General features: G+C 61.9%; 2 protein-coding genes across 9 annotated transcripts in view; one reads left to right on the top strand and one right to left on the bottom strand.

Annotated features, from left to right (window-relative positions):
• The first annotated feature begins 920 nt into the window (after nucleotides 1-920).
• Nucleotides 921-10,175, top strand: NT5DC2 (5'-nucleotidase domain containing 2). Of its 2 annotated transcripts, none has more exons than XM_042929605.1 (14): nucleotides 921-1,152; nucleotides 5,488-5,672; nucleotides 5,808-5,882; nucleotides 6,126-6,181; nucleotides 6,299-6,392; nucleotides 6,585-6,713; nucleotides 6,824-6,884; nucleotides 6,964-7,066; nucleotides 7,173-7,274; nucleotides 7,470-7,551; nucleotides 9,292-9,378; nucleotides 9,452-9,592; nucleotides 9,675-9,739; nucleotides 9,818-10,175. In XM_042929605.1, the coding sequence occupies exons 1-14, from the start codon at nucleotides 921-923 to the stop codon at nucleotides 10,077-10,079; spliced, it is 1,674 nt and encodes a 557-aa protein (XP_042785539.1). In that variant the 3' UTR covers nucleotides 10,080-10,175. The 2 variants fall into 2 exon arrangements, with proteins under 2 accessions (XP_042785539.1, XP_042785540.1); XM_042929606.1 differs by lacking the exon at nucleotides 921-1,152 and adding an exon at nucleotides 3,445-3,460.
• The window catches only part of STAB1 (stabilin 1), a 26,850-nt gene continuing 14,672 nt past the window's right edge, over nucleotides 10,054-22,231 (bottom strand). For 2 of the 7 annotated variants that reach the window (XM_042929598.1, XM_042929599.1), the window contains exons 27-69: nucleotides 21,902-21,997; nucleotides 21,701-21,748; nucleotides 21,392-21,522; nucleotides 21,124-21,235; nucleotides 20,655-20,732; nucleotides 20,474-20,572; nucleotides 20,243-20,341; nucleotides 19,966-20,097; nucleotides 19,691-19,819; nucleotides 19,462-19,518; nucleotides 19,001-19,084; nucleotides 18,282-18,477; nucleotides 18,084-18,179; nucleotides 17,949-17,994; nucleotides 17,771-17,847; nucleotides 17,425-17,550; nucleotides 17,169-17,242; nucleotides 16,949-17,023; nucleotides 16,578-16,700; nucleotides 16,228-16,275; nucleotides 15,937-16,014; nucleotides 15,673-15,819; nucleotides 15,179-15,319; nucleotides 15,016-15,075; nucleotides 14,448-14,624; nucleotides 14,278-14,364; nucleotides 14,019-14,168; nucleotides 13,857-13,913; nucleotides 13,579-13,780; nucleotides 13,106-13,255; nucleotides 12,910-13,014; nucleotides 12,629-12,736; nucleotides 12,356-12,549; nucleotides 12,081-12,225; nucleotides 11,868-12,001; nucleotides 11,613-11,778; nucleotides 11,424-11,533; nucleotides 11,212-11,331; nucleotides 10,976-11,125; nucleotides 10,794-10,898; nucleotides 10,559-10,705; nucleotides 10,347-10,463; nucleotides 10,054-10,260 (exon numbers count right to left, since the gene is read on the bottom strand). In XM_042929598.1, coding sequence (XP_042785532.1) covers nucleotides 10,204-10,260; nucleotides 10,347-10,463; nucleotides 10,559-10,705; nucleotides 10,794-10,898; nucleotides 10,976-11,125; nucleotides 11,212-11,331; nucleotides 11,424-11,533; nucleotides 11,613-11,778; nucleotides 11,868-12,001; nucleotides 12,081-12,225; nucleotides 12,356-12,549; nucleotides 12,629-12,736; nucleotides 12,910-13,014; nucleotides 13,106-13,255; nucleotides 13,579-13,780; nucleotides 13,857-13,913; nucleotides 14,019-14,168; nucleotides 14,278-14,364; nucleotides 14,448-14,624; nucleotides 15,016-15,075; nucleotides 15,179-15,319; nucleotides 15,673-15,819; nucleotides 15,937-16,014; nucleotides 16,228-16,275; nucleotides 16,578-16,700; nucleotides 16,949-17,023; nucleotides 17,169-17,242; nucleotides 17,425-17,550; nucleotides 17,771-17,847; nucleotides 17,949-17,994; nucleotides 18,084-18,179; nucleotides 18,282-18,477; nucleotides 19,001-19,084; nucleotides 19,462-19,518; nucleotides 19,691-19,819; nucleotides 19,966-20,097; nucleotides 20,243-20,341; nucleotides 20,474-20,572; nucleotides 20,655-20,732; nucleotides 21,124-21,235; nucleotides 21,392-21,522; nucleotides 21,701-21,748; nucleotides 21,902-21,997 — 4,833 coding nt within the window. In that variant the 3' untranslated portion in view covers nucleotides 10,054-10,203. Of the gene's footprint in view, nucleotides 10,261-10,346; nucleotides 10,464-10,558; nucleotides 10,706-10,793; nucleotides 10,899-10,975; nucleotides 11,126-11,211; nucleotides 11,332-11,423; nucleotides 11,534-11,612; nucleotides 11,779-11,867; nucleotides 12,002-12,078; nucleotides 12,226-12,355; nucleotides 12,550-12,628; nucleotides 12,737-12,797; nucleotides 13,015-13,105; nucleotides 13,256-13,578; nucleotides 13,781-13,856; nucleotides 13,914-14,018; nucleotides 14,169-14,277; nucleotides 14,365-14,447; nucleotides 14,625-15,015; nucleotides 15,076-15,178; nucleotides 15,320-15,672; nucleotides 15,820-15,936; nucleotides 16,015-16,227; nucleotides 16,276-16,577; nucleotides 16,701-16,948; nucleotides 17,024-17,168; nucleotides 17,243-17,424; nucleotides 17,551-17,770; nucleotides 17,848-17,948; nucleotides 17,995-18,083; nucleotides 18,180-18,281; nucleotides 18,478-19,000; nucleotides 19,085-19,461; nucleotides 19,519-19,690; nucleotides 19,820-19,965; nucleotides 20,098-20,242; nucleotides 20,342-20,473; nucleotides 20,573-20,654; nucleotides 20,733-21,123; nucleotides 21,236-21,391; nucleotides 21,523-21,700; nucleotides 21,749-21,901; nucleotides 21,998-22,231 lie in introns of those variants that run through there. The other 5 variants (XM_042929600.1, XM_042929601.1, XR_006199869.1 and 2 more) reach the window with 5 other exon arrangements.

The following is a 22,231-nucleotide window of genomic DNA, read 5'->3' as shown; positions in this document are numbered from 1 at the left end:
GTGCACCACCTGGTACGCATGCGGGCTCAGGAAACAGATCTGAGTAGAAGAAACACAGGTGGAGAGTGGTTCCAAGAAGGAATGCCGAATTTCGATGGAAAGTCTGGAAACATTGCTGGAAGAGACCGCGGCATCTCAATGGGGGCCCCGCGCGGGGAAGCGGAGAGTGAGGTCAGTGCGGCTGTTTGCTGAGGTCAGAACCAGGCAGGCGCAGTGACCCCGGGCCCACAACTCTGCAGCGTACCGCTCAGGGGTCCTGCCCTAGGTTAAAAGGGGTCATCTGTGTGCGGTAGAGGGCGGGAGCGAGGAGAGGCTGCTTCAGCGGCGCTGTGGGTCCCGAGGTCTCACCCGGCGTGGGGAAGGCTCTTTATTCGCTAGAGTGAAACTGGCCGGCCTCTGATCTGCAGGGAACAGGACCCTCGCCGCATCACTGGCTGGGAGCGGTGGCGGAGCTGAGGTCGTGAAGGACAGGGGCGGGCGCGGGGGGCGGCGGGCTAGAGGACCCGGGAACGGAGGGGGAGACAGAGGACCGGGGGTCGAGGTGGGGCCGCCGCGCTCCGACCCTTCCCTCTCCGTGTCCCGGCCGTCTGCAGCCTCAAGGAGACGACCGTTCTTGGGTCCTCCGACCTCCCGGGAAGGGAGCCCAAAGAGCGGCCATCGCTGCGGTGGCCACCGAAGGGGGGCGCAGAGTCCTCCTCAGCCTCGAGGAGACGGGGGAGGGGGCTAGGGAACCCGTCCCGCCCCGCCCCGGGACCTCCCGCCCCCCAGGCCGAGGGGCGCGCCCATTGGCCGGCCGGGCTCCGCGCGCCGCGCCCATTGGCCGGCCGCCGTGAGGAGCACGCGGCCACCGTGGCGGGCGCGCAGTCGGAGGGCGGCGGACTGGCCGACGGGCCGAGGGCTGCGCGGGCCGCGCGGCGGGCATGGCGGGTGCGGGGCTGCGGGCGGCCGCTCGGCGCTGGCTGCCGTGCAGGGGCCACGGCGGGCCGCGAGCCGCGTCGTCCTCGCCCTCCTGCCCTGGCTGCGGCCCCCCGGGTCCCGGCGCCCACTGCCCCGGTGCCCCGCGCCCCGCGCCCGCCCCGGCGCCCGCCGGCGGCGCCGAGCTCAGCGCGCACCTGTGGGCTCGTTACCAGGACATGCGGAGATTGGTGCACGGTGGGTGAGCCGAGGTGGGATGGGCGCCGGGGGTGTATCCGCGCGGCGGCCGGCGCGCGCCCAGGCGACGGATAGACCAGCGGTCCCGAGCCGTCCCGGGCGCCGCTCTTCGGGGAAAGCACCCTGGTGAGGCTCGCCGGGGCCCCGGAGCCTGAAGGCCGAGCAGCTTTTCTGGAGAGGCTCCCGCTGGTCGTCCCGGGGCCCTCTAGGGCCGCCCCGACGTCCGGAGGCAGACGGGCCGACGGGAGGTTTGTTTCCTGGCTCGGTCTGCAGGATCTCGGGGTTCCCGAAGCGGCCTCCGGAATGCGGAGCCCCCACCGTCTTTCCTGGCGACCCCGTCTGCCGGGATGCTGCGGCGGAAATGCCCCTACCCCTTGTTCTCTTAGGGGCCCTTAGTTGGGGCGGGAGCTCCAGGGACAAAGCCGGCCGGCGGCGCTGCCCAACCTAAGCGGACGCGGACTAGACTTTGCAGACACCTCTGGATTGCCACCGAGGTCCGAGGCACTCTCAGCCCAGGAGGGGAAGGTATTGGTTGGAGAAACGAGACCAAGCCACCCCAGGGCCCTGGAGTCCACAAGGGTGGCTTCATCCTTGGCCGAGACACTGCAAAATGGGCTGATGAACCTGCAGCCTCTCCCCAGAGAGGCTAGGCTTCCTGTGTTCTCTCCCACACCTACAAGGCAGGCTCCTCAGGTTGCTCTACAGAAGGTCTTCTCCAGACCCAGAGCAAACACAAATCCTTAACAGCATCCCAGGCCTGTCCTGTCCACTGAAGCGGTGGGGGGGGGGGGGGGGGGGGGGGTCCTGACAGAGGTCCAAGGCCTTAAGAACCACTATTCTGCCTTGGACTTCTCAGGTGAGTCCTGTCCAGCTCTCCACACAGCTAGAGTGGAGGCTCTAATCATCTGGAATCTTCCAGACAGGGATGGGATGAGAGGCTGGGATGCCCTGATGAAGCCAGAGATCTGAGAGTGCCTGATATTGGTCCCCACACCCACCCTGGGGCTCTTCTCTCTTCTGCGGCAGGCATATGTGGTTTGGGCTTGACCCTATCACTGACCCGCGGGGTGGCGCTCAGCAGGCCTCAACCCTCTTGGACCCTCAGAGTCTACAGTGTAAAACACAAACCCACAACACAGGGCTGTGGTGGAGACACAGAAGGAACGAGGCCTGGAAAGGGCAGGGGAGCTTCTAGAGGAGCCCCCAAGGGTGATGTGGCTTTCATTGTCTGGTAAGACAAAGTGGCCCTGTCTGGAAGATTCCAGATGATTAGAGCCTCCACTCTAGCTGTGTGGAGAGCTGGACAGGACTCACCTGAGAAGTCCAAGGCAGAATAGTGAGGAATTGTGGTTCTGAAGCCCTTGGACCTCTGTCAGGACCCCGCCCCTCCCACCCCCCACCCCCCCCTTCAGTGGACAGGACAGGCCTGGGATGCTGTTAAGGATTTGTGTCTAGGCGCCTGGGTGGCTCAGTCAGTTAAGCGTCCGACTTCGGCTCAGGTCACGATCTCGCGGTCCGTGAGTTCGAGCCCCACGTCAGGCTCTGGGCTGATGGGTCAGAGCCTGGAGCCTGTTTCCGATTCTGTGCCTCCCTCTCTCTCTGCCCCTCCCCTGTTCATGCTCTGTCTCTCTCTGTCTCAAAAATAAATAAAAAAAAAAAAAAAAACGTTAAAAAAAAAAAAAAAAAAAAAAAAAAAAAAATGGGCAAGGATTTGTGTTTGCTCTGGGTCTGGAGAAGACCTTCTGTAGAGCAACCTGAGGAGCCTGCCTTGTAGGTGTGGGAGAGAACACAGGAAGGCCTGCTGGGCTTTGTCACACCTGGCTCACCTGGATCTTAAGATCATCACAGAGCCACCCAAGCTCCTCTTGATGTGAAAGCATCATTTCCAAGATGCTAGGATGAGCCAAACTGGCACCCCTGAGTCCTAACTCATCACTCTTGACTGGGTTTTCTGGGGGACATTCTGGGCATTGAGGTATGCCTTGGGCTAATGCCTGTGGGCAAAACTTTGCCCAGGAGCCAGGCCCCAGCCCAGTGCCTCCCTGCCAGCATGGGGACACTGAAAGGCTAGGCCTAGGGGCAGAGTGGTTAAGGCAAGTGGAGTGACCCGAATTTTAATCTCAACTGCATTGCCTACCGCTGGATGGTTTAGAGCAAGTGACTTCACCTTCCTGAGCCCATTTCTTCCTCTGGATGATGGATGCATAAGTAGGACCACCTCACAGGATTGGAGTAAGGCTTGAACAGGATGAGCCTCTAAGGCACCCAGCAAGTGCACCCAGCAACAGCTGGGAGGAAGGCACCCACAGTGAGTCTTACAGCTGCCGTGGGGAAGAGTTGGCCCTGGAGCCTGGGGCAGGGGTGGGAACTGGGGACTGAGAAGAGGAAAGGAGGGTGAGGTCTGCACAGTGAGCCCAGTGAACTTGGGAGGCCAGTGCAGGTGAGGAGTACATCCTCCTCACCTGGCCCTGTGCGCCACCATAGTCCCGTGGAAAGGAGTGGACCTTGTGGCCCCCAGAGCTGTGCTTTCCTCCGTCCAGAAATCAGGTCAGGAGGGCAGACCCCATGGGCTGCTTCCCCATCCTGCTTTGTTCCTCAGAGGATTGTCCATCCTGGGAACATTTTCAAGGACAGAGGCAGAAGCCTGGTCTTGGCTAGAACTCTGCCGGCAACAAGGGGCTATGCTGCCAAGCAGATCCCTCCCCTCCCCCCAGTAGCCCTGGGGGGCTACTGGACTTGGTGCCCAGGAACTCAGGACCGTGGGGAGAGCAAGGCCCAGTGACATCAGAGGCCTAGTGACATCAGAGGGGCATCTCACAAGCAGTTCCCTAGAGAGCTGAAGGCAGCTGCGTCTCACGTGCATCCAAGTGAGGAGTGTTCTGTCTGCACCCACGAGTCTGCGAAACAGCTGCTCTGTGCCAGGCTTACGTTGGCCTGGGGCCCCTAGAGGAACCAGCCACACTTGTTCCCCCACCCACACCCTGCACTTTGCTCCAAAGGAAAGGGGGTAGGGTGGAGCCCGTGTTCCAAAGGGGCCTCCAAGGCAAATGCTCAGAGCGTGGGAGCTCATCGGTGTTTGCCTCTGTGCACAGGCAGCTGTGTGGCCGAGGGTTTCTGCTTCTGGATTGTGCCTTCTTGTGGCTGAGACAGGAATTCCGTGGAGGCTTGGGCTGTGGGTGCGGGCCTTAGCCACAAGCTAGTGGTCTCAGGAATGGGGCCACCTGGAGCCCCTGCAGGGCGGTGTCCTGTGCACCTAATCCCACCTGGTCCCCTCTCCCACAGCCCCTACTCCTCGAGTGATGCAGGGAGATCCGGGACAGGGAGGTGACAGGCTTCAGAGGCCCGTGGTTCATTTAATCCGTTTGCTGGGTGCAAAGCAGGAATGCTGCACAGAGCACATTCAACATGACCTCTCCATAATTCTGTAGGTTGGCACGATTTTGATTCCACCTTGAAAAATAGGGAATCTGAGGTACAAAATGTGAGGTAACTTTTCTGAGGTGCCAGTTGTAAGAGGGGGTATTTGGCTTGGTCTCTGTGACCTCAAAGCCCAGGCCCTTTCCCCATTCAACTCCCCTACTGTATAGATGGGGAAACTGAGGCAGATAAGCCTGGGACCCCCTCATCCTCCTCTGCCTCCCTAGGACCCTAGAGCCTACTCTGCACGGTGTCCCACTCAACCTGACCATAGCAGCCAGGGACTTGGGGTGGCCATGACCACGTCCCCAGAAGGGAGCAACCTGGGTACAGCCCTGCAGCCCAACATCACACGTCCTGCCTGTCGTAATTAGCAATGTTCCCTGGCCAAAAGCAGCAAATGTCATTACGTGGACTGGCGGGCCGCTGAAATCCGATTAGAGGGGCCTCATTCCACAGGCCGTGGCAGGTGCTCAGACCCGGGAAAATGAGCGACAGAAGAGCTACCCCATACTCCCCCCTCCCCCAACTCCTATAATGTTCCTCAGTCCCAGCCTGAGCTTCAGGCAGGGTGGAAAGGGCCCAAGCATAGCCATGGGTCCAGTGGGGCTTATGAGAGCCTGGAGGGGACATGGGCTCAGTTCACCTGGTGGGCTGCAGGCAGGGGTGTAACCCAAGACCCAGAGGTGGGAGATCCAGCTGTGGTCTTGTCCCATTGCCAGCTCTGCCTTACCCCAACCACGTGACCCTGGGCAAGTGGCATTTCTAAGCCTCAGTTTGACCATATGCAGCCTCGGGCTAAGATTGCCCATCTTGGGTGGTTTCATGAGCCTCCCAGAGCTGGGCACCTGGAAAGTGCTCGGTGACCATTTGCTTCTTCCGTGTTCATCTCATCATACCTGCATCTCCTCCCTCCAGACCTCCTGCCCCCCGAGGTCTGCAGTCTCCTGAACCCAGCAGCCATCTATGCCAACAACGAGATCAGCCTGCGTGATGTCGAAGTCTATGGCTTCGACTACGACTACACGCTGGCCCAGTACGCAGATGCGCTGCACCCCGAGATCTTCAGTGCCGCCCGCGACATCCTGATTGAGCACTACAAGGTGAGCCTGGCCGGGCAGACGGCCCAGGCCCCGGGGGAGCCTCAGGCTGAGTCACGGAGGTCCCCTGAGGCAGCTGCCCAGCCAGAGGTCTGGCATTGCCACTGGCTCAGGCGTGGCGCACTTCCCCCCCGACAGTACCCAGAGGGGATCCGGAAATATGACTACGACCCCAGTTTTGCCATCCGAGGCCTCCACTACGACATTCAGAAGGTGAGTGGCTAGGCCATGTTCTCCGCGGGGCCCCTCCTGACTGGATGTGCATCAGCGCTACTTCCTTAGCCCCCATCCTCTATAAGGGGCTACCCCTGGCCTCACAGCTGTAGCCTCACGGGCACTTAATCCCCTTGGTACCTTCCAGCTGGGGCTTCAGCACAGGGACTGGAAGAGGCTGGCTTGGATGAATGAATGCAAGCCCCTTTCTTACCACCCATCCCATTCCCCTGGTGCTCCCAGAGCCTTCTGATGAAGATTGATGCCTTCCATTATGTGCAGCTGGGGACGGCCTACAGGTCAGTGCAGACTGCCCTGCCTGACCCTGCTGTCCCCCCACCCCCTCAACCTGCATCTTACACCGTGGCCTCAGCTCAGGACCACTTCAGACTCATGATGTCTGTGCATCCACCCAGGGGCCTCCAGCCTGTGCCTGACGAGGAGGTGATAGATCTATATGGGGGCACCCAGCACATCCCACTGTACCAGATGAGTGGCTTCTACGGCAAGGTACTTGCTCCGTCTAACACTGCCACTGGCCAGGGCAGGCAGCTCAGTGATCTCGCTGTGGGTGCCCTCACCCTGGTGGGCTGGCTTACCCAGCAGGTAGTTTCCCTCTACCAGTGTCCCAAGGGACACTGGTCTCCAGGGCGAGGGGCGGTAGGGCTAGAGGGGCTGCTGAGGTGGCTGCTCCCTCCACAGGGTCCCTCCATCAAGCAGTTCATGGACATCTTCTCACTGCCAGAAATGGCACTGCTGTCCTGCGTGGTGGACCACTTCCTGAGTCACGGCCTGGAGTTTGACCAGGCGCACCTCTACAAGGATGTGACAGTGAGGACACTGGGCCTGCCTCTTGGGGTGGCAGGGAAGATCAAGTCAGCCACAGCGGGGCAGGCCTTCTTGGCCCCACTGTACCCTCACAGTCCTTCTCCTACCCCCAGGATGCCATTCGAGATGTGCACGTGAAGGGCCTCATGTACCAGTGGATCGAACAGGATATGGGTAAGGGTAGACAGTAGCCCTGCTGCGGCTTTCTGGGCAGGGGGCCGGGCTGGCCCTCACAGACCCATCTCCCTGTTAGAGAAGTACATCCTGAGAGGGGACGAGACCTTCGCCGTCTTGAGCCGCCTGGTGGCCCATAGGAAGCAGCTCTTCCTCATCACCAACAGTCCTTTCAGCTTCGTGTGAGCTGCCTGCAGTGGGGAGGTGGGGGGGTCCTGGGGGGAATGGGGCGGGGCCCAAGGAGGGGCCTGCCTCAGCCCACCTGCTGCCTGTTCCACTTCTGCCCAGGGACAAGGGGATGCGGCACATGGTGGGTCCTGACTGGCGCCAGCTCTTTGATGTGGTCATCGTCCAGGCAGACAAACCCAGCTTCTTTACTGACCGGCGCAAGTATGGGCCTAGCAGGGGTGATGAGGGTGGGGAGTGGGCACTGGCCTTTGCTCACCACCCTGTGTGCTTGGGGTGGGGACACCCCCTTGTCAGCACCCAGCCCATGTGAGCAGGTGGCCTTTGCAAACTGAGGAGGTGCCTGCTTCTGGTCCTGCCCTAGACTGGAATCCAAGCCCTTTACCCCTCTGCCTCCAGGCCTTTCAGAAAACTTGATGAGAAGGGCTCCCTGCACTGGGACCGCATCACCCGCCTGGAGAAGGGCAAAATCTATCGGCAGGTGAGTGCCATCTGGGTGGCCTAACCATAGCCCCAGGCTGTGGAGGGGTCAGTAGCACAGCCTCCTGGGCCCTGCCCAGCCACCACACATCTGCCGTGGCTCTGCCCCCTTGCACCATTTCCAGGGGCACCAGGGAATGGCTCTCAGGACACAGGCCTGGTCAGTTTGCCTTCATTTGAATTCCAAGTTTACTGCTCGATAGCAGAGGGAGTCTGGCCAAGTCACTTGACCTCTCTGTGCTTTGCTTTTTCTCATCTATAAAAGAAGTATAATGTTAAAAAAAAAAAAAGTATGTTCTACTTGAATTGTGGTGTACAAGCCCTTAGATGGGCCAGGCATTTACTGAATACCCACTAAACAGCAATGTCATTAGTTGGGGCTGACCACTCTGCTACAGCCAGTCAAGCTGGCCGGAGCAGCTCACGGGCCCTTGGGGAAGACCCCCTTTCCTGGCTGGTGGCTAGGAAGATGAGAAGGGGGCCCAGTGCTGGGGGTTGTGTGGTGATTAAGGAGCAGGAGGTGATTAAGGCATTTGGCCCTGGATGGAATGCGGAAATCCTGGCTGAGCTGGGCTTCTTGAGGGTGGGGGTTCCAGGGGTTGGGGGGAGGGAGGAAGTCAGCAGTTGGGTCGGGAGCAGCCTGGGGTATCCAGGGCAGCGGCCCGGCCTGTAGACAGTACTCCTACCTGGCTTGCACCCAACTCTCCATGGCCCCCTTGAGCGCAGGCTCTTACCCTCAGCTCTGAGGGCAACGCTCTCCTTTGTCTTGGCATCTTGGCTAATAAGCCTGAGGAGGGTCATGTACCTTCGTGGGGAACAAGGGGAGTTTTTCTCCTTTGGCAGCTTTTAGCCTTTTCTTTATGCCTGATGATCTGAAGTTTCATTTTGTGTGTGTGCCCGATCCTGCTTGGTTCTCATCTTTCTTTATGCTCCCTTCCTGTCTCCCCTTGCTGGGGAGCCTGGAACCCAGGTTCCGTCTTGCCTGACTCAGCACCTGTACCTCGAAATTTTCTCTTGTTTCAGGGCACATCCTCAGCGCTCCACCCACTCGTATTTGACTCTACAGCCTCCCCACTTGAGCTTATTTCAACAATCCTTTCACGGCCCTGTGTCTGCCACGCCTTGCTTTCTCCCCCTGCTGCTAGCATGCACAGGCTACTGTAGTAGCTCCTTTGCGCTGAGTGTGAATTCTGTTCATTTCTAGGGTGTGGGCTCCTGCCTCACTGGCTGCTGCGCTTCCTGCTCTGGGCCCCCTGCCCCATTTTCTGCTCTCCTGCGAGCTTCCTCTGTTGTGTTTGAGCTTGACTGCTTTCATCTTTTCTCTGGCTTTGGAGCAGGAGGGGCAGATGGCTTCGCAGTGAGGTCTGCTGGGTCCCTCTGGGCCCAGGCCGGGGAGGACAGGAAGGGCTTTAGGGCCACAGGCTCGCTGCTGTGGTTTGTTTCCCACAGAGTGGGATCCCTGGGGTGGGTGTGAGGCCACAGGGAGGGGAGGCCCAGGGCATCATGCCAGGCTGACAGGAGACCTTCCTGTGGCAGGCAGACCCCCTTCCTGACTGTGAAGGGGGAGGAGAGAGGGCCAGAGCCCGGGGACACTGAGGCCACGGGAAAGGGCAGCCCGGCATCCAGCTGGAGGGGCCGTGCTGCCCCTGGGGATTTGGGAGGAAGGTGGAGAACATGGCGTGGCTCTGGTAGTCCCGTGGTACGCTGTGCTCAGCGGTGCCCCCCCCCCACCTCTCCCCAGGGAAACCTGTATGACTTCCTCCGCCTGACGGAGTGGCGTGGACCCCGTGTGCTCTACTTCGGAGACCATCTGTACAGTGATCTGGCGGTGAGGGGCGCAAGGCTGGGTGGGAGGGAGGGAGCCTGCTGGCTGATGCTGATCCCTGTCCTCCACCCCCCAGGACCTCATGCTACGGCACGGCTGGCGAACCGGTGCCATCATCCCCGAGCTAGAGCGCGAGATCCGCATCATCAACACGGAGCAGTACATGCACTCGCTGACGTGGCAGCAGGCACTCACGGGGCTGCTGGAGCGCATGCAGGTGTGGGGGCGCAGGGCGGCCCCGGGGGGAGGGCAGGGCTGCCGCCCAGGCACACACCCAGCACCCACCTCGTCTCCCCCAGACGTACCAGGACGCCGAGTCGCAGCAGGTGCTGGCTGCCTGGATGAAGGAGCGGCAGGAGCTGAGGTGGGCAGGGTGGGGCAGGAAGGGCTCCCAGCCTCATTCCTGCTGTGCCTGCTCTAGTGCCCCATGTCTCTTCCTCAGGTGCATCACCAAGGCCCTGTTCAACGCTCAGTTTGGGAGCATCTTCCGCACCTTCCACAACCCCACGTACTTCTCACGACGCCTCGTGCGCTTCTCTGACCTCTACATGGCCTCCCTCAGCTGTCTACTCAACTACCGGGTAGACTTCACCTTCTACCCACGCCGCACACCCCTGCAGCATGAGGCACCACTCTGGATGGACCAGCTCTGCACCGGCTGCATGAAGACACCCTTCCTTGGCGACATGGCCCACATCCGCTGAGGGCACCTTTATTGTCCAGAATAGGTCCTAACCCCTCCTGCCCCGCCTATGCTGGGCGTCATTCCAGGGCGGGCAATAAAAGTGGTCTCCCTCCTGCTCGTGCCTCTGTTCGGTCCTAGATGCATCACTTGACCGTGAGGACCCGCTGGGTGTCCGGGAAGTCCTCCTCCAGGAGTGAGTCCTGGGTAGGGGGTAGGACTGCTTGTGGCTGGGCTGATAACCACGCCCGGGGGTCCCCTTCTGTCATCGCTCACCCCTCATACTCACATCGAAGGGCTCACAAAAGGCATCAGGGCTGCCGAAGACGGGGTTGGGAACAGAGACCAGGGTTGGGCTGGTTCCTTCCTGCCATGGGGAGAAGTCATCCTCAGCATCATCTTCTGCCTGGAAGAGAGGTATGTGGTGAGGGGCCTCGAGCAAGATCAGTGGACCCAGACACCCCCAACATCCCTCCCCCCTCCCCCCCAACACAGCTCTACCTGGAAGGTGGAGAAGCCAAAGCCCGTGGCCTGGCCTCGGGCACGGAGGTAGAAGGCCCCAGCCACTAGGCCAAGCAGTGCTCCAGCAGCCACTACAGCCCCCACACCTGCCACCACGGGTGGACCCTCCGGCGCCACCACTGCCTGCTGCAAACAAGGAGAGCGTCAAGGCCAGGACCGTCCCCTCACCCCTTGCTGTTCTGCCTGTCGTCCTCCCCACCCCTCACCAACTCACAGGTTGTAGGGGAGCCAGAAGGGGCCTGGCCAGAGCATGGATGATGCCGTTGAATGCCATGATGTCCCACACGATGACGTGGCTAACCACGACCGCCCCTGGGGCCTGTAGGGAGACCAGAGTTGGGCCTGGTGAGTGTGAGGGGCCAGAGCCAGCAGGAGAAGTACAGTAGCAAAACTCACCACAGGGCCCCAGGAACTGTTGTCAGGGCCCACAGCACTGAAGAAGAGGCTGAGGCCCGAGTGGGCGGGGAGCATAGTATCCTGACTGGCATTGGTGCTCAGGAAGGTGGTGTTGGAGGCATGCAGCTCCAGGTCTGGGCCACTCAGCGTCTGTAGGCAAAGCAAGGCCTGTTGGCCCAGGCCAGCCGGAGGCATCAGCATTGGGCCTGGCTCTGCCCACGACCCCCACTGGTTACCATGTTGTCCACGAAGCCTTCATTAACAGGGACAAAGAGTGTCTTATAGGTGAGCTCATCGTCCAGGAAGTCCAGGAAGTCCAGACCCCGAGGGGTGGCATTGGCATAGCCAAGCAGCATCTGGAAGAGGGAAAATAGGACTGTGGGCAGGCTCCCTCCCCAGGGACCCCAGCTACCCACACCCTCAGCCCTGAGGCTGGGCCCCTGCACACCCCATAGAAGGTGGAGAAGTTGGCTGTGGCAGCCAGTACGTCGAGCAGCTTCCCATTGCAGACGCTTGTCCCATCACCCACAAAGCCTTGGCGGCACCGGCAGGCCACATCTGCGGGATAAGCAGTTGGGTGGGTCAGTGGGAAGGGGCCAAGCCGGGGTATGTGTTGGGGGGGTAGGGGAGGCTGTACCTTGCTCGCGGTAGCAGTAGGTGTCCCAGCGCTCTGAGTGGTTCTTCCGGAGGCCCAGGCTGATGACACCCACCTGCCCACCACCGCAGTCTGCCGCAGGGAAGACGACTGGGTGGGCAGCCGAGCCGTTGGCCAGCCAGCCCACACGGCACAGGTGGAAGCCGAGCTGTAGGGGCAGAAGGGGATGCTGAGACCAAAGGCCCAGTTCCAGGGGGCCCCCACGGGCTTGGCTCCAGATTCCTAAGCCCCACACACCTTCTGGGCAGCAGAGAGCTGAGGGAGAGAAGCAAGAACAGCTCCCTGGGCCCCACACGCTGCCTCGGCCTCTGAGAAGTTCAGGCCGTAAGGGCCGCTGGGGGCCTGGAGGTGGAAGACACCAGCCTGTTTCTCTGCAGAGGGAGGGAGGCGTGATCAGCCCAGCAGCACCGAGGTAAAGCAGGGGCACCGGGAGCGGGCAGGGAAGCACACCCTGGAAGTGGAGGTCAGTGCACACAGCATCCACGTGACAGGGTGGTGGCTGGCCCAGGCAGCGGTCCACGGGCGGCTCAGGCTCCTCCAGACACTGCAGTCCATCACCCACGTAGCCAGCATGGCACACACAGCGCCTCGTGTTCTGGGGCGGGAGAGCGGGCAGGTGCTCTTCAGGGACCGGGGTGGGGGGGGCCGGGGGGGGAGGGGGGCGAGGTGGAGGGGCTGCTCTGTGGAGCCTCCCCACCCTGCCGCTCAACTCCCCGGCTGCTCACCGGGCCTGTGTTCAAGCAGTCGGCGTGCTCGCTGCAGCCCCCACGGTGGCCGTCCGCACAGGGGTCGCGGGCCAGGCAGCTCCAGCCGTCGCCCTCGTAGGCAGGCAGGCAGGTGCAGGTGACCACTGTGCCTGCTTGGCTGCAGGTGGCGTGCTCGCTGCAGCCGCCACGCCCATCCCCGCACAGGTCCGCCACTGCGGGCAGGGAGAGAGTGGCAGGCCCCGGTGGCAGGGGGGGAGGGGGCCTCCCACCTCACACCTGCCCACCACTCACCTGTGCACGAGCGGCCATCCCCTTCATAGCCCAGGCCGCACTCACAGCTGTTGCCCGCGCGGCACACGGCCTCGGGCGCACAGGGCGGGGCACACACGGGCTGCAGCTCTGTCCCCCAGGCATCCCCCGCATATCCAGGTTAGGAGCTGCCCTCCTGGGTACCCCTGGACCCCCTCCCACCCACCCTCAGTGGCTCCACCTGAGTGTGTGGTCGGGGCACATGCCACTACACGCGAGCATATAAAAGCACTCAGGTGGACACAAACACAGACAGCACTCACTCAGCTGCACCTCACAGCTTGGCCCGGTCCAGCCCTCATCACAGAAGCAGGAGCCAGAGCCCCCAAGGCCCTCGTCACAGCGGCCATGGGAGGTGCAGCGGCAGGCTGGGGAGAGAGATCAGCAGGCTGATGGGGTTGGCATGTGGGCCGTGGGGCTCAGAGGGCAGGGTCGGACAGGGTGGGGCAGGGAGCCCACCTTGGCACTGGGGCCCAAAGGCACCCGAGGCACAGAGTTCACACGATGTCCCTGTAAACCTCGAATGGCACTGGCACTGCCCGCTGCCACTCATGCCGTCCATGCACACGCCGTGACCACCACAGGGGCTGCTGGCGCCACCAGGGCAAGCTAGTGGAGAGGTAAGAGAAGTGAGGTGGGGCCAGGGCTCTCACTGGGACCCCCGCCACAGGCAGCCCCAGCCCAGCCACACCGTCCGTCCCGTACCCGGGGCGGTCGAGCCTCCTCCGGAAGCCACAATCCACCCAAGTCCCCTCACAGGTGAGAATCCCACAGATGCCCACCCAGCCTCTCAGAGCACTCTCTCCTGGCCAAATCCATTCACCACCCAGACCTGCCCTGGCCCCACTACCCCAACATGTTTTATCTGGAGCAGTGGCTGGAGCTGTGCCAGAAGAGCCAGCCAGTGACACTCACGACCTTGGGACACTCACCTCGGCACTCGCTGCCATAGTGACCAGGGCAGCAGCTGGGCTTCCAGGTGGTGGTGACACAGTTGCGGTGGCAGCCCCTGCCCAGGCCTTGGGGCTGACCCCAGAGGCTAGACCGGGCCCAAATGCTGCGCAGTGCCAAGGAGTGCAGTGGAGGGGACGTCCAGAACTTTGAGTAGTACCGCCAGCAGGTCTCAGGACTGCCCTGGGCCAAGAGGAGTCAAACAGCCCTGGAGTCCCTGGGCCCTGCCTGAACCCCAACCCAGCTTCCAGGCCCTTACCTGCTCCCGTGAGCCCTCAGGACAAGGCGGTTCTAGCCCGCAAATGCTACAGATCTTCTGTAAAGAACAGAGGCCAACACGGCAAGGTCAGATGGATGGACGAGACGGGTCCCTTGGCTAGGATCCCTTGCCCCTCCACCTCTGACCTATGGCCTCCCTCACCAGCCGCAGAGGTCGAGTCTCAAAGCGGTCACAGCGAGCACCAAGGCCAGGTGGCTCCAGCAGCTGGTCGATGCCATAGGCCAGGCCACCCTCAAAGGGAAGGTGCCGCTGCATGATGCGGGCATCCTCCTCACCCACGGTGAGCTCACCCTGCAGGCGGAGGAGGGAGAGTACACGGGGTCACAGGTGCACTGTGGCCCCCCAATGCCAGAGCCCCTGCCTCCTGCTTCCCTCATCTGAGTCCTCTCCTCACACTCACCGGCCGGACACGGCTGCAGGAGAAGGAGATGGGGGTCCCATGCATGGTGCGGAGTGGGCCCAGGTTGGGCAAGTCAGATGCCAAGGCCTGAGCAGAAGGGGCTACGGTTGGAGCCAGGCAGGTAGGCTGGGTGGCAGGCAGTGGGGACCAAGGACTGGGGGTATACCCACCTCAATGTTGCGAATCACATGGCCCCGCAGAATGGCTGCCAGCTTGTCACGGTGGTCTTCATGGTACAGCCAGGCCTGGCGATCAGGTGGCAGGGCTTGCAGGGCAGAGTCTGTGGGCCACAGCATTGTGAGGGGCCTGTGGGCCGCATCCTGAAGCAGGGGCAGGAGGCCAGCCACCTGGCAAGGAGAAGCAGAGGTGTGACAGTCAGAGACTCGTGGGTGGAAGTAGGGGGCTGGACCACAGAGGCCAGGAAGGGGCTCCAGGGCCCAGGGGGCCTTCCCGCCAGCCACGTTCTTGGCTGTAGCCAGATACACATGGACATATGTGCAGGGATAAGCTTGCACACACCTGGACTACTTTCGGGTACGTGGACACAAATAAGCATACCCTTGTGCTCATACTGGGAGGCTCACATACACAGACGGCCTGTACGCACACAAGGGACAGGCTTACACATGTAAGGGTGCAGACAGGTAAATATACACTCACACATTTGTCACACACACACACACACACACACACGGGCACAAATGCACACACTGACAGGCCTACCCACGGGAGCAGTACCTTCACGAGGCCGCTGAAGATCTTGTAACCAAAGCTCTCAGCAGCGGCGGTGACGTTTCTCTGTGGAAAGGCACCTGTGAGGCTTGAGGTCAGGCAGGGAGGGAGCATCTGAGGCCCCCAGCAACCTGCTCGGTAAGCCCCCAGGCCTGTGCCCAGGTCATACCCGCAGGACAGGGGCAACATCAGGCTTCCAGTATAACACGTCCGGCGGCAGCAGGACTTGGTCGATGAAGTGCAGCACGCCATTCACAGCCTCGTGGTCACTGCTCACCACACGGGCGAAGTCATTGAGATAGATGCTGCCCTGGGGGTGGGGCCCAGGACTGAATGAAGCCGATTGGTGGGGTACTCATGCTGTGGGTGGGGCCTGAGGTGGGGCGGAACCTGCGTTGGGTGGGTCTTGGGGCAGAAGGTGGGCACGGTCAAGGCAGCAGGCAGCCAGGTGTGGCCGGTGGGAGTGAGGGTGGAGCCAGGCTCCGAAGGCCCGGGCCTGGGGGACAGGCCTTTGGTAGTGGGCAGGGTCTGGAGCTGGTCTCCCCGTCACTAAGACCCGCCCAGGCCCAGGGAGGGTGAGGTCTTAACTGCGTGGGGTCAGAGCACAGGGGTCAGGGGCAGGGTCTCTGGGTCGTTTAGGGTGGGGGCGGGGCCCGGACCCACCTCCCTCTCGTGGATGCGCAGCGTGTGCCCTGAGAGCGTGGTGACGTAGCCCTCGTCCAGCAGCTCCTGGCTCCTCAGCTGCCGGCAGCCGACCACGTGGTAGCGGAACACAAGCTGGCGGTGGGCGCGAATCGGGGCCAGCTCATCCTGGAGTGGGGGTCCGGGAGGGTAGAGGGAGGCCCCTGATTGCTGCCTCTGCCCACACCCCAGAATGCCCACCCCTTCCTTCCCAGCCTCTCTGCGGGGTGGGGAGGGCTGCATTACCTGCGACAGGTTGCTCATTAGATCTGCGCGAGGCACAAAGACTGTGAAAGGCCCATCGCCCTTGAGCTCCTTGTATTCCTGCAGGAGGGGGAAACAGCTTGAGTGCAGGAGGGGTAACTTTCGACCAACTCAGGGCTTCCATGGATCCTCCTGGAAAGACCTGGACTCTGAGAGACCAGAACAGCCAACCCCCTGGGCAAATGAGAACCTGAAGGCCCAGAGACCGGTGGGACTGGCAGATCAGAGAGACCCAGGCCAGACTGAGGAATTGGAAGCCAGTTGGTCACTCACCAGGAGGTGGAGGCTGAAGAATGAGGCATGCCTGTCCCGAAGGAGCTCCTGGGGGGGGCGAGGATCAGCTCAGATTTTGGGTGGCCCCCATTCAGGGCCTGGTGCCTGTCCCAGCACCTGCAGCCCAAGGTCTGGCCAAGGCAGAGATGAGGAAAGGAAAGCCGGGGGTCTGAGCTAGGGTTAGGATTAGTTTCATGGATCATAGCTGGGTCAGGCCCAGGTAGAGTCAGGGGTCAGGGTCACGGTTAAGGCCAGGATCAGGATCAAACCTGGGGTCTTAATATCATGGGTGAGGCCCATGGGGAGGCATAGCCAAGGTTGGGTCAGGGGTCTAACTTGGGCATCATTACCAGGCCAACTCGGGCACGGCAGGTGAAGCCATCACCCACGGTGTGGGCTGCGTCACAGGTACACGTCCTCTGGCCATCCCCTGTGCTTTTACACACAGCATAGGGGCTGCAGCCTCCGTTACTCTGAGGCAGGGATAGGAGAGGGAGAGGCATCAGTGGCTCTCAGACTCCTCTGCCCCGTCCCTGGGTAAGGGGCCATGAAGACCCCCGTCCAGCCCCCAAAGCTCGGTTTGCTACTGATCAGTCAGACTGGAGCTTGTGGGAGGGCGGCTTACCCTTCGGAGGCCCTTGGGACCCTGATGGGGGCAAGGAGGGCTGGTTCCTGCCTCAGTCCCCTTCCCCTATGAAATGAGGTGGGGCTGGGCCCTGACCTGGGAGCAAGGGTCCAGGAGTTCACAGGTCCGGATGCCATCCCCACTGTAACCCTCACGGCAGCTGCAGGAGACCTGTCCCAAACCCTAATCAGTGCGGCTGCTGGGCCCCAAGAGCAGGCCAGCACCCTTGACAGAAGGAGCACCCCGCCTGGTCTGAGGGGGGCCCCACCCTATGAGGGAATGGCACAGTCCCAGTGTCCACCTCTGTTGTGCTGACCTGCTGGGGGCCTGTAGGGATACATTCAGCATGCATGTGGCAGCCCCCGTGGTGGATGAGACAGCTGTTAACTTCTGGGGGAAGAGACGCGGGGATGAGAGGAGGCCCTAGGCGGCCCTTCATCTATGCGATCAGGTACTCACCCCCATGCTCTCAGGGCCCCCCGTGGGCCCCTCAGCCTCTCCTAGTGTGACTCACGACACTGAGGCCAGACCCCTGGCCCCACGTACGCCCAGGGTAGGGACCCCAGCCTCACCCTGGCACAGCTCCCCATCTCCTGTGTAGCCATCCTGGCAGGTGCACGTCCGCTGCCCAGGCGCCACCTTGGTACAGTTGGCGTGAGGGGAACAGCCCCCGTGGTCACGGGCACAAGGGTCCACCTCTAGGGGCAGATGATCCCAGAGAGTTGTGAGGAGCTGGCACAGGGACAGAGTGGGGACAAGGGAAGAGGACGTGGGAGGAAGGAAGAGGTCAGAGGGAAGGGCAGGCCCCGAGATGGGACCGGGATCGAAACTAGATTCAGAGGGACTGGAGAGGGCTCTGCAGGGAAAGCCACTGCAAATTTCAGGGTGGGGGCCCGGAGCATCCGTGTGTGACTGGACCTGAACAGTGGACGCCGTCGCCTGAGTAGCCCGCAGCACAGACACAGGCCGGGGCTGTAGCCGAGTCCTGTACGCAGCTGGGAGGGGTGGCAAGAGCTCAGCCTATGCCTGCCTGGCCCTTCCCTGCCCCCAGCACCCCTACACACTTGCCCACCTGCCCCAGGCTGAGCTCACTCACTTGGCATTGGGATCGCACTTCTTTGGGCATTGAGGGCCGCTGATCTCTGGAGGGGTGAGAAGATGGTTCTGGTCATTTGGACCCAGGAACCACCTCCCCAGGAGCCACCCACCTCTCCCCCTTGAGGCCACTCACTCTGGTCACAGCGGGGGCCCTGCCAGCCCGCATGACAGACACAGCTTCCATCCCCTTGGATCCCCTCCTGGCACAGCCCATGGGCACAGTCACAGACTGGGAGCAGAACAAGGGGGGACAGGAGTTACCCAGTGCTCCCGTCCTGACCCTGCTGGTCCATCCCCGTGCCTACCGTCCTCCACCCTCTCCAGTGCTCACCTCCGGCACAGGTGGGCCCATAGCGGCCCAGCTCACACATCTCACAGGCTGTTCCATGGAAGCCCTCGTGGCAGTGGCACTCTCCGCTGCCCAGGAGCCTGTCCTGGCACTGCCCGTGGCCCGAGCACACACCACCCAGTCCCCCGGGGCACGGCTCACACAGCGTGCCGAAGAAGCCAGGGCAGCAGTCAGGCACCTGCATGGAGGGGGCAGGGAGAGGCCCGGCACAGGCCAGATGTAGGGGGAGGGAAGTGGGGGGCGGGGGAATGTTGGAGGGGTGGGGCGGGGACAGGCCACAAAGCCATAAAATGAAGCAAGCTGGAACCAGGGAGATGGCGGCTGCCTTCTACCACCCTCCCCGTGGCAGGGGCGAGGGAACGGAGCCTCAGGCAGGCGACAGCTGTGCCGGGTCTCACAGTGAGAGACAGAGCTGGGCCCAGCAGTTGCCCCTGGGGCCTGGTTGACAGTGTCCGGGCTGAGCCTCTTTCCCCTCTCCCCGTCCCTACTTCCTGGGGTGTGGCCATGGGGACCAACACTGGCCCCACTGACCTCAGACCTCTCCTCCTTACCCTCCCTCTGGGCCCTTGCCCCTCTGGCCTCAACCCTAGTCCAAGCCCAGCCTCTGCCTTTGAAATCTAGGCCAGGTTTCTCCCCTGGGCCTGCACTCCCACTTCCCCCTTTCTGGTTAGACTTGGGGGTGGGGGTGCCGCAAGGCAAACCTGGATCTTCTTGGCACAAGTGTAAGAACAGCCCCGGGAGAATGAGTAGCCAGATCGGTAGACACAGCTCTTCCTGGGAGTGTTCTGGAAACAGGGGCAGGCAAGGAGGGCTCAGCCCTTCGCTTGAGTAGGGGCAGACAGTGAATGGGGAGACAGACAATCAGGACAGACAGATATCAGTGGGTAAGACAGATGAGCAGGACAGCAGAAAATTAGGGAGGGATCAAGACAGGTAGACCTGATGAGGAGATGGCAGGCGGGACCCAGGCCTCGGGCTGCAAGTGAGTGAGGCCTCCTCCCAGCAGACCTGGGCCTGGGCCTCCTGGCCTCTACCAGGGAGGTCAAGCAGCCCTTGCTGTTCCATTCCCCAGGCTTGGGTGAGCCGACTGGGCCCTGCGGGCTCAGACACCTTGGGAGCAGAGAGCAGGCGAAGCTCAGAGCTGTGCTGGGCCCATCCTCACCTCCAGCTGGAAGCCCTGAGTGCAGCGGAATTTCCGGGTGCAGTTTATGCATTTCTCCTATGGGGAGGGAGGGCAGAGCTTTCAGGTGGTCCTGGGACGGGGGGCCCCCCCAACTCACCTTCCTTCCTGTCCCACCCCTGACCAACTGCCCTGCCCTGCCAGCCAGGCCAGCCAGCACCTCCCAGCTCTGAACCCCCAGCTATCCTCCCCACCGGCCTCGGCCTCTCACCCGCAGGGACTCGGCGTGGCTATGCAGGCAGCGGCTTGAGCCCACAGTCAGGACCCCCGACAGGCCAAACAATGAGCGGCCAGGGGCCTCCAGCACAGGGCCTTCCAGCGGCATGTGGTTCACCTCAGGCTGAGGAGGACAGTAGGAGGCTGAGTCCACCCCCCACACTTACCACCCTCACCTTGGGGCTACAGGCGTGGGGAGGGGGGTGGTCTCCAGGACGGGTGGTCTCTGGAGCAGAGCTTGCAGGCTCCCAGCCCCCGACCCCCGCAGACCTGGCCGCTATGATTGTAGAAGACGAGCCAGTGGGCAGGGCCCAGGAGAGAGTTGCGGTGTCCCCCTTTCTGTAGGGATTCTGTGGAGAGGGCTTCCCCCAGGATCACATGATGTCGCACCGTGTCTGCATCCTGGCAGAGAAGAAGCTCAGGGACTCCGGGGACCACCAAGTGCCCAGGACAGTACGTTCCACCTGCCTTGTCCCTTTGTCATAGGATGGGAAGTTCCCCCAGGTTTTCACCCTCCCCTTCAGTGGCCCTATCCCAGCGACCTCACCAGGATGCTGCTGTTTCCCTGGGCCTCCAGAGAACGGTTTGTGGGCACGAAGATGGTGTAGGCCGTGGCCGCCTCAATCTGGGGCACCAGCCTGTGGTGCTGGGGGCAGGAGGCCAGGGTCACCAATGGGCATAATCCCCCTCAGTCCCAACCCCGCGGCCAACCACCTCCCTCCAGGCCCAGGGGAGGGCGCCCCGACCAGGCACTCCCCCTCTCTCCTCTGTTCCTTACCTGCAGCAGCTCCCGGAAGAGGTGGAAGGCAGGCACCGAGTCTAGCTGCTGCAGCAACCCCTGCCCGTGCAGTGCGTCCCCTCTCGGAGGCAGTAAGACCTGACGTGGAGCATAGGGGCTGGTCAGTATGTCAGTGCCCCTCAGCTTAGGATGTTCCCTGCGCACACCCCTCTGGCCATACCTGGCTGAGGACATGTAGGACACCGTTGGTGGCAAGGAGGTCAGCCACATCCACGCTGGCATTCTGCACCCAGACCCTCTGGAAAACAGCAAGCAGGGCTCAGCCACAGGGAGTCACAGGTAGACACTTAAGAGCGGGTACAGCACCAACAGAGACTCTGCTGGGCACACAGGCAGCTACCGGTGGCCCCCAGCCTGGCCCAGACACCCAGAGAACCTACCAGATGGGTACACAGACCCACACCAGGACCCATGCACAAAAGGGACAGGTATGCACATGCAGAGAAAGACAAACAGACAGCCCCTGGCAGGGAAGTCACTGCTGGTCCCAAGACACTGTCCTGAGTATGCCCTCTGCTGGCCCTGTGGAGGTCGAGGGGACCTCAATCTCATCACCGGGGACCCCCTTCTGGGAAGTCCCCCACCATGTTCTGCACGACCCCCTCTCCTGCCCAGAGTTCACCACGTACCCCACTGATGTTGTGAATCTCCCAGCGTGTGGTGGGGCTCAGGGTGGCCACATCCTGCCCAGCCAGCCGGGCCAGCTCCTCCTCAGAGAGGGCACCCTGGAGAAAATGGGCCCTGTAGGGCACGGAACCAGGTTAGTGTAACCTACCCTGGGACTAGGCTCCACCCCAACAGGTGGACATAGGTCCTCAGAAAGAGAACCTCTGGGGAGGGGCAGGGTCCCACACAGAAGTCCCTTTCCCAACCCAGCTCCCTGCCCTGGCTGCCCACCTGACCAGGTGCGGCAGCATCCTCGGCTGCAGCCAGAAGGCCTGGTCCTCGGGGCTCAGCCTACGGATGGCAGACTCAGAGGGCACCAGGGCTGTGACTCGGCTGTCGGTAGGAAGAGTGATGCCAGCACTCTGTGCGCATGGTGACAGGGGGGTAGGGGGAGTAATGAAGGCAGCCACCTGAGATTGCTTGCTCCCAGCCTGCAGGCCTGCCCCCACCTCCAGCTCTTGGAGATATTATGTGGCACCTCTGCATCCAGGGAGGCCTCCTGGATTTGAGCCCCAACCCCAGTATTCTGCCCTGTCCTACCTTGATCCACTGGTAGAAGACAGAGAAGTGGGCATTTGCCTCCAGCTCCTAAGGGAAGGGAAAAAGCTGAAGTCATCAGTCTAGGGACAAACCCAAGCCCCCTCCTCACCAGGACCCTGAGCACTGCCTCTTCCCACCTGAGGTGTGTGAAAGGACCCCCCCCACACACCGCCGCCCTGCCAAACACAGGGACCCACTCACCCGGAAGATGTCTCCGTAGCAGTTGAAGCCATCACCCCCATAGCCAGAGGGGCATGTGCAGACCCGCTGGCCTCCCCCCACTGCTTGGCAGGTGGCCTGAATTGCAGGTGGGGCAAAGAGACAGGGCCCTCCGTTCAGTACCCAGATGGCAAGCTGGACAGCACCCCATCTCTCTGTTCACCCTTATCATCTATCTTCCTGCTGCCTGCCTGTCTTGCTACCCAGCCCCACCATCTGTTTGTCCATCCAGCCAATCTGCATTCATGTTCTCCTTTGGTATGCCTGGCCCTAGGTCTCCAAGGTCACTGAGCACTTGACATGAGTTACCCT

Source organism: Panthera leo, chromosome A2 (assembly GCF_018350215.1).
Source record: "Panthera leo isolate Ple1 chromosome A2, P.leo_Ple1_pat1.1, whole genome shotgun sequence".
NCBI classification, from domain to species: Eukaryota; Metazoa; Chordata; class Mammalia; order Carnivora; family Felidae; genus Panthera; species Panthera leo.
This window is presented reverse-complemented; position numbering and strand designations above follow the sequence as displayed.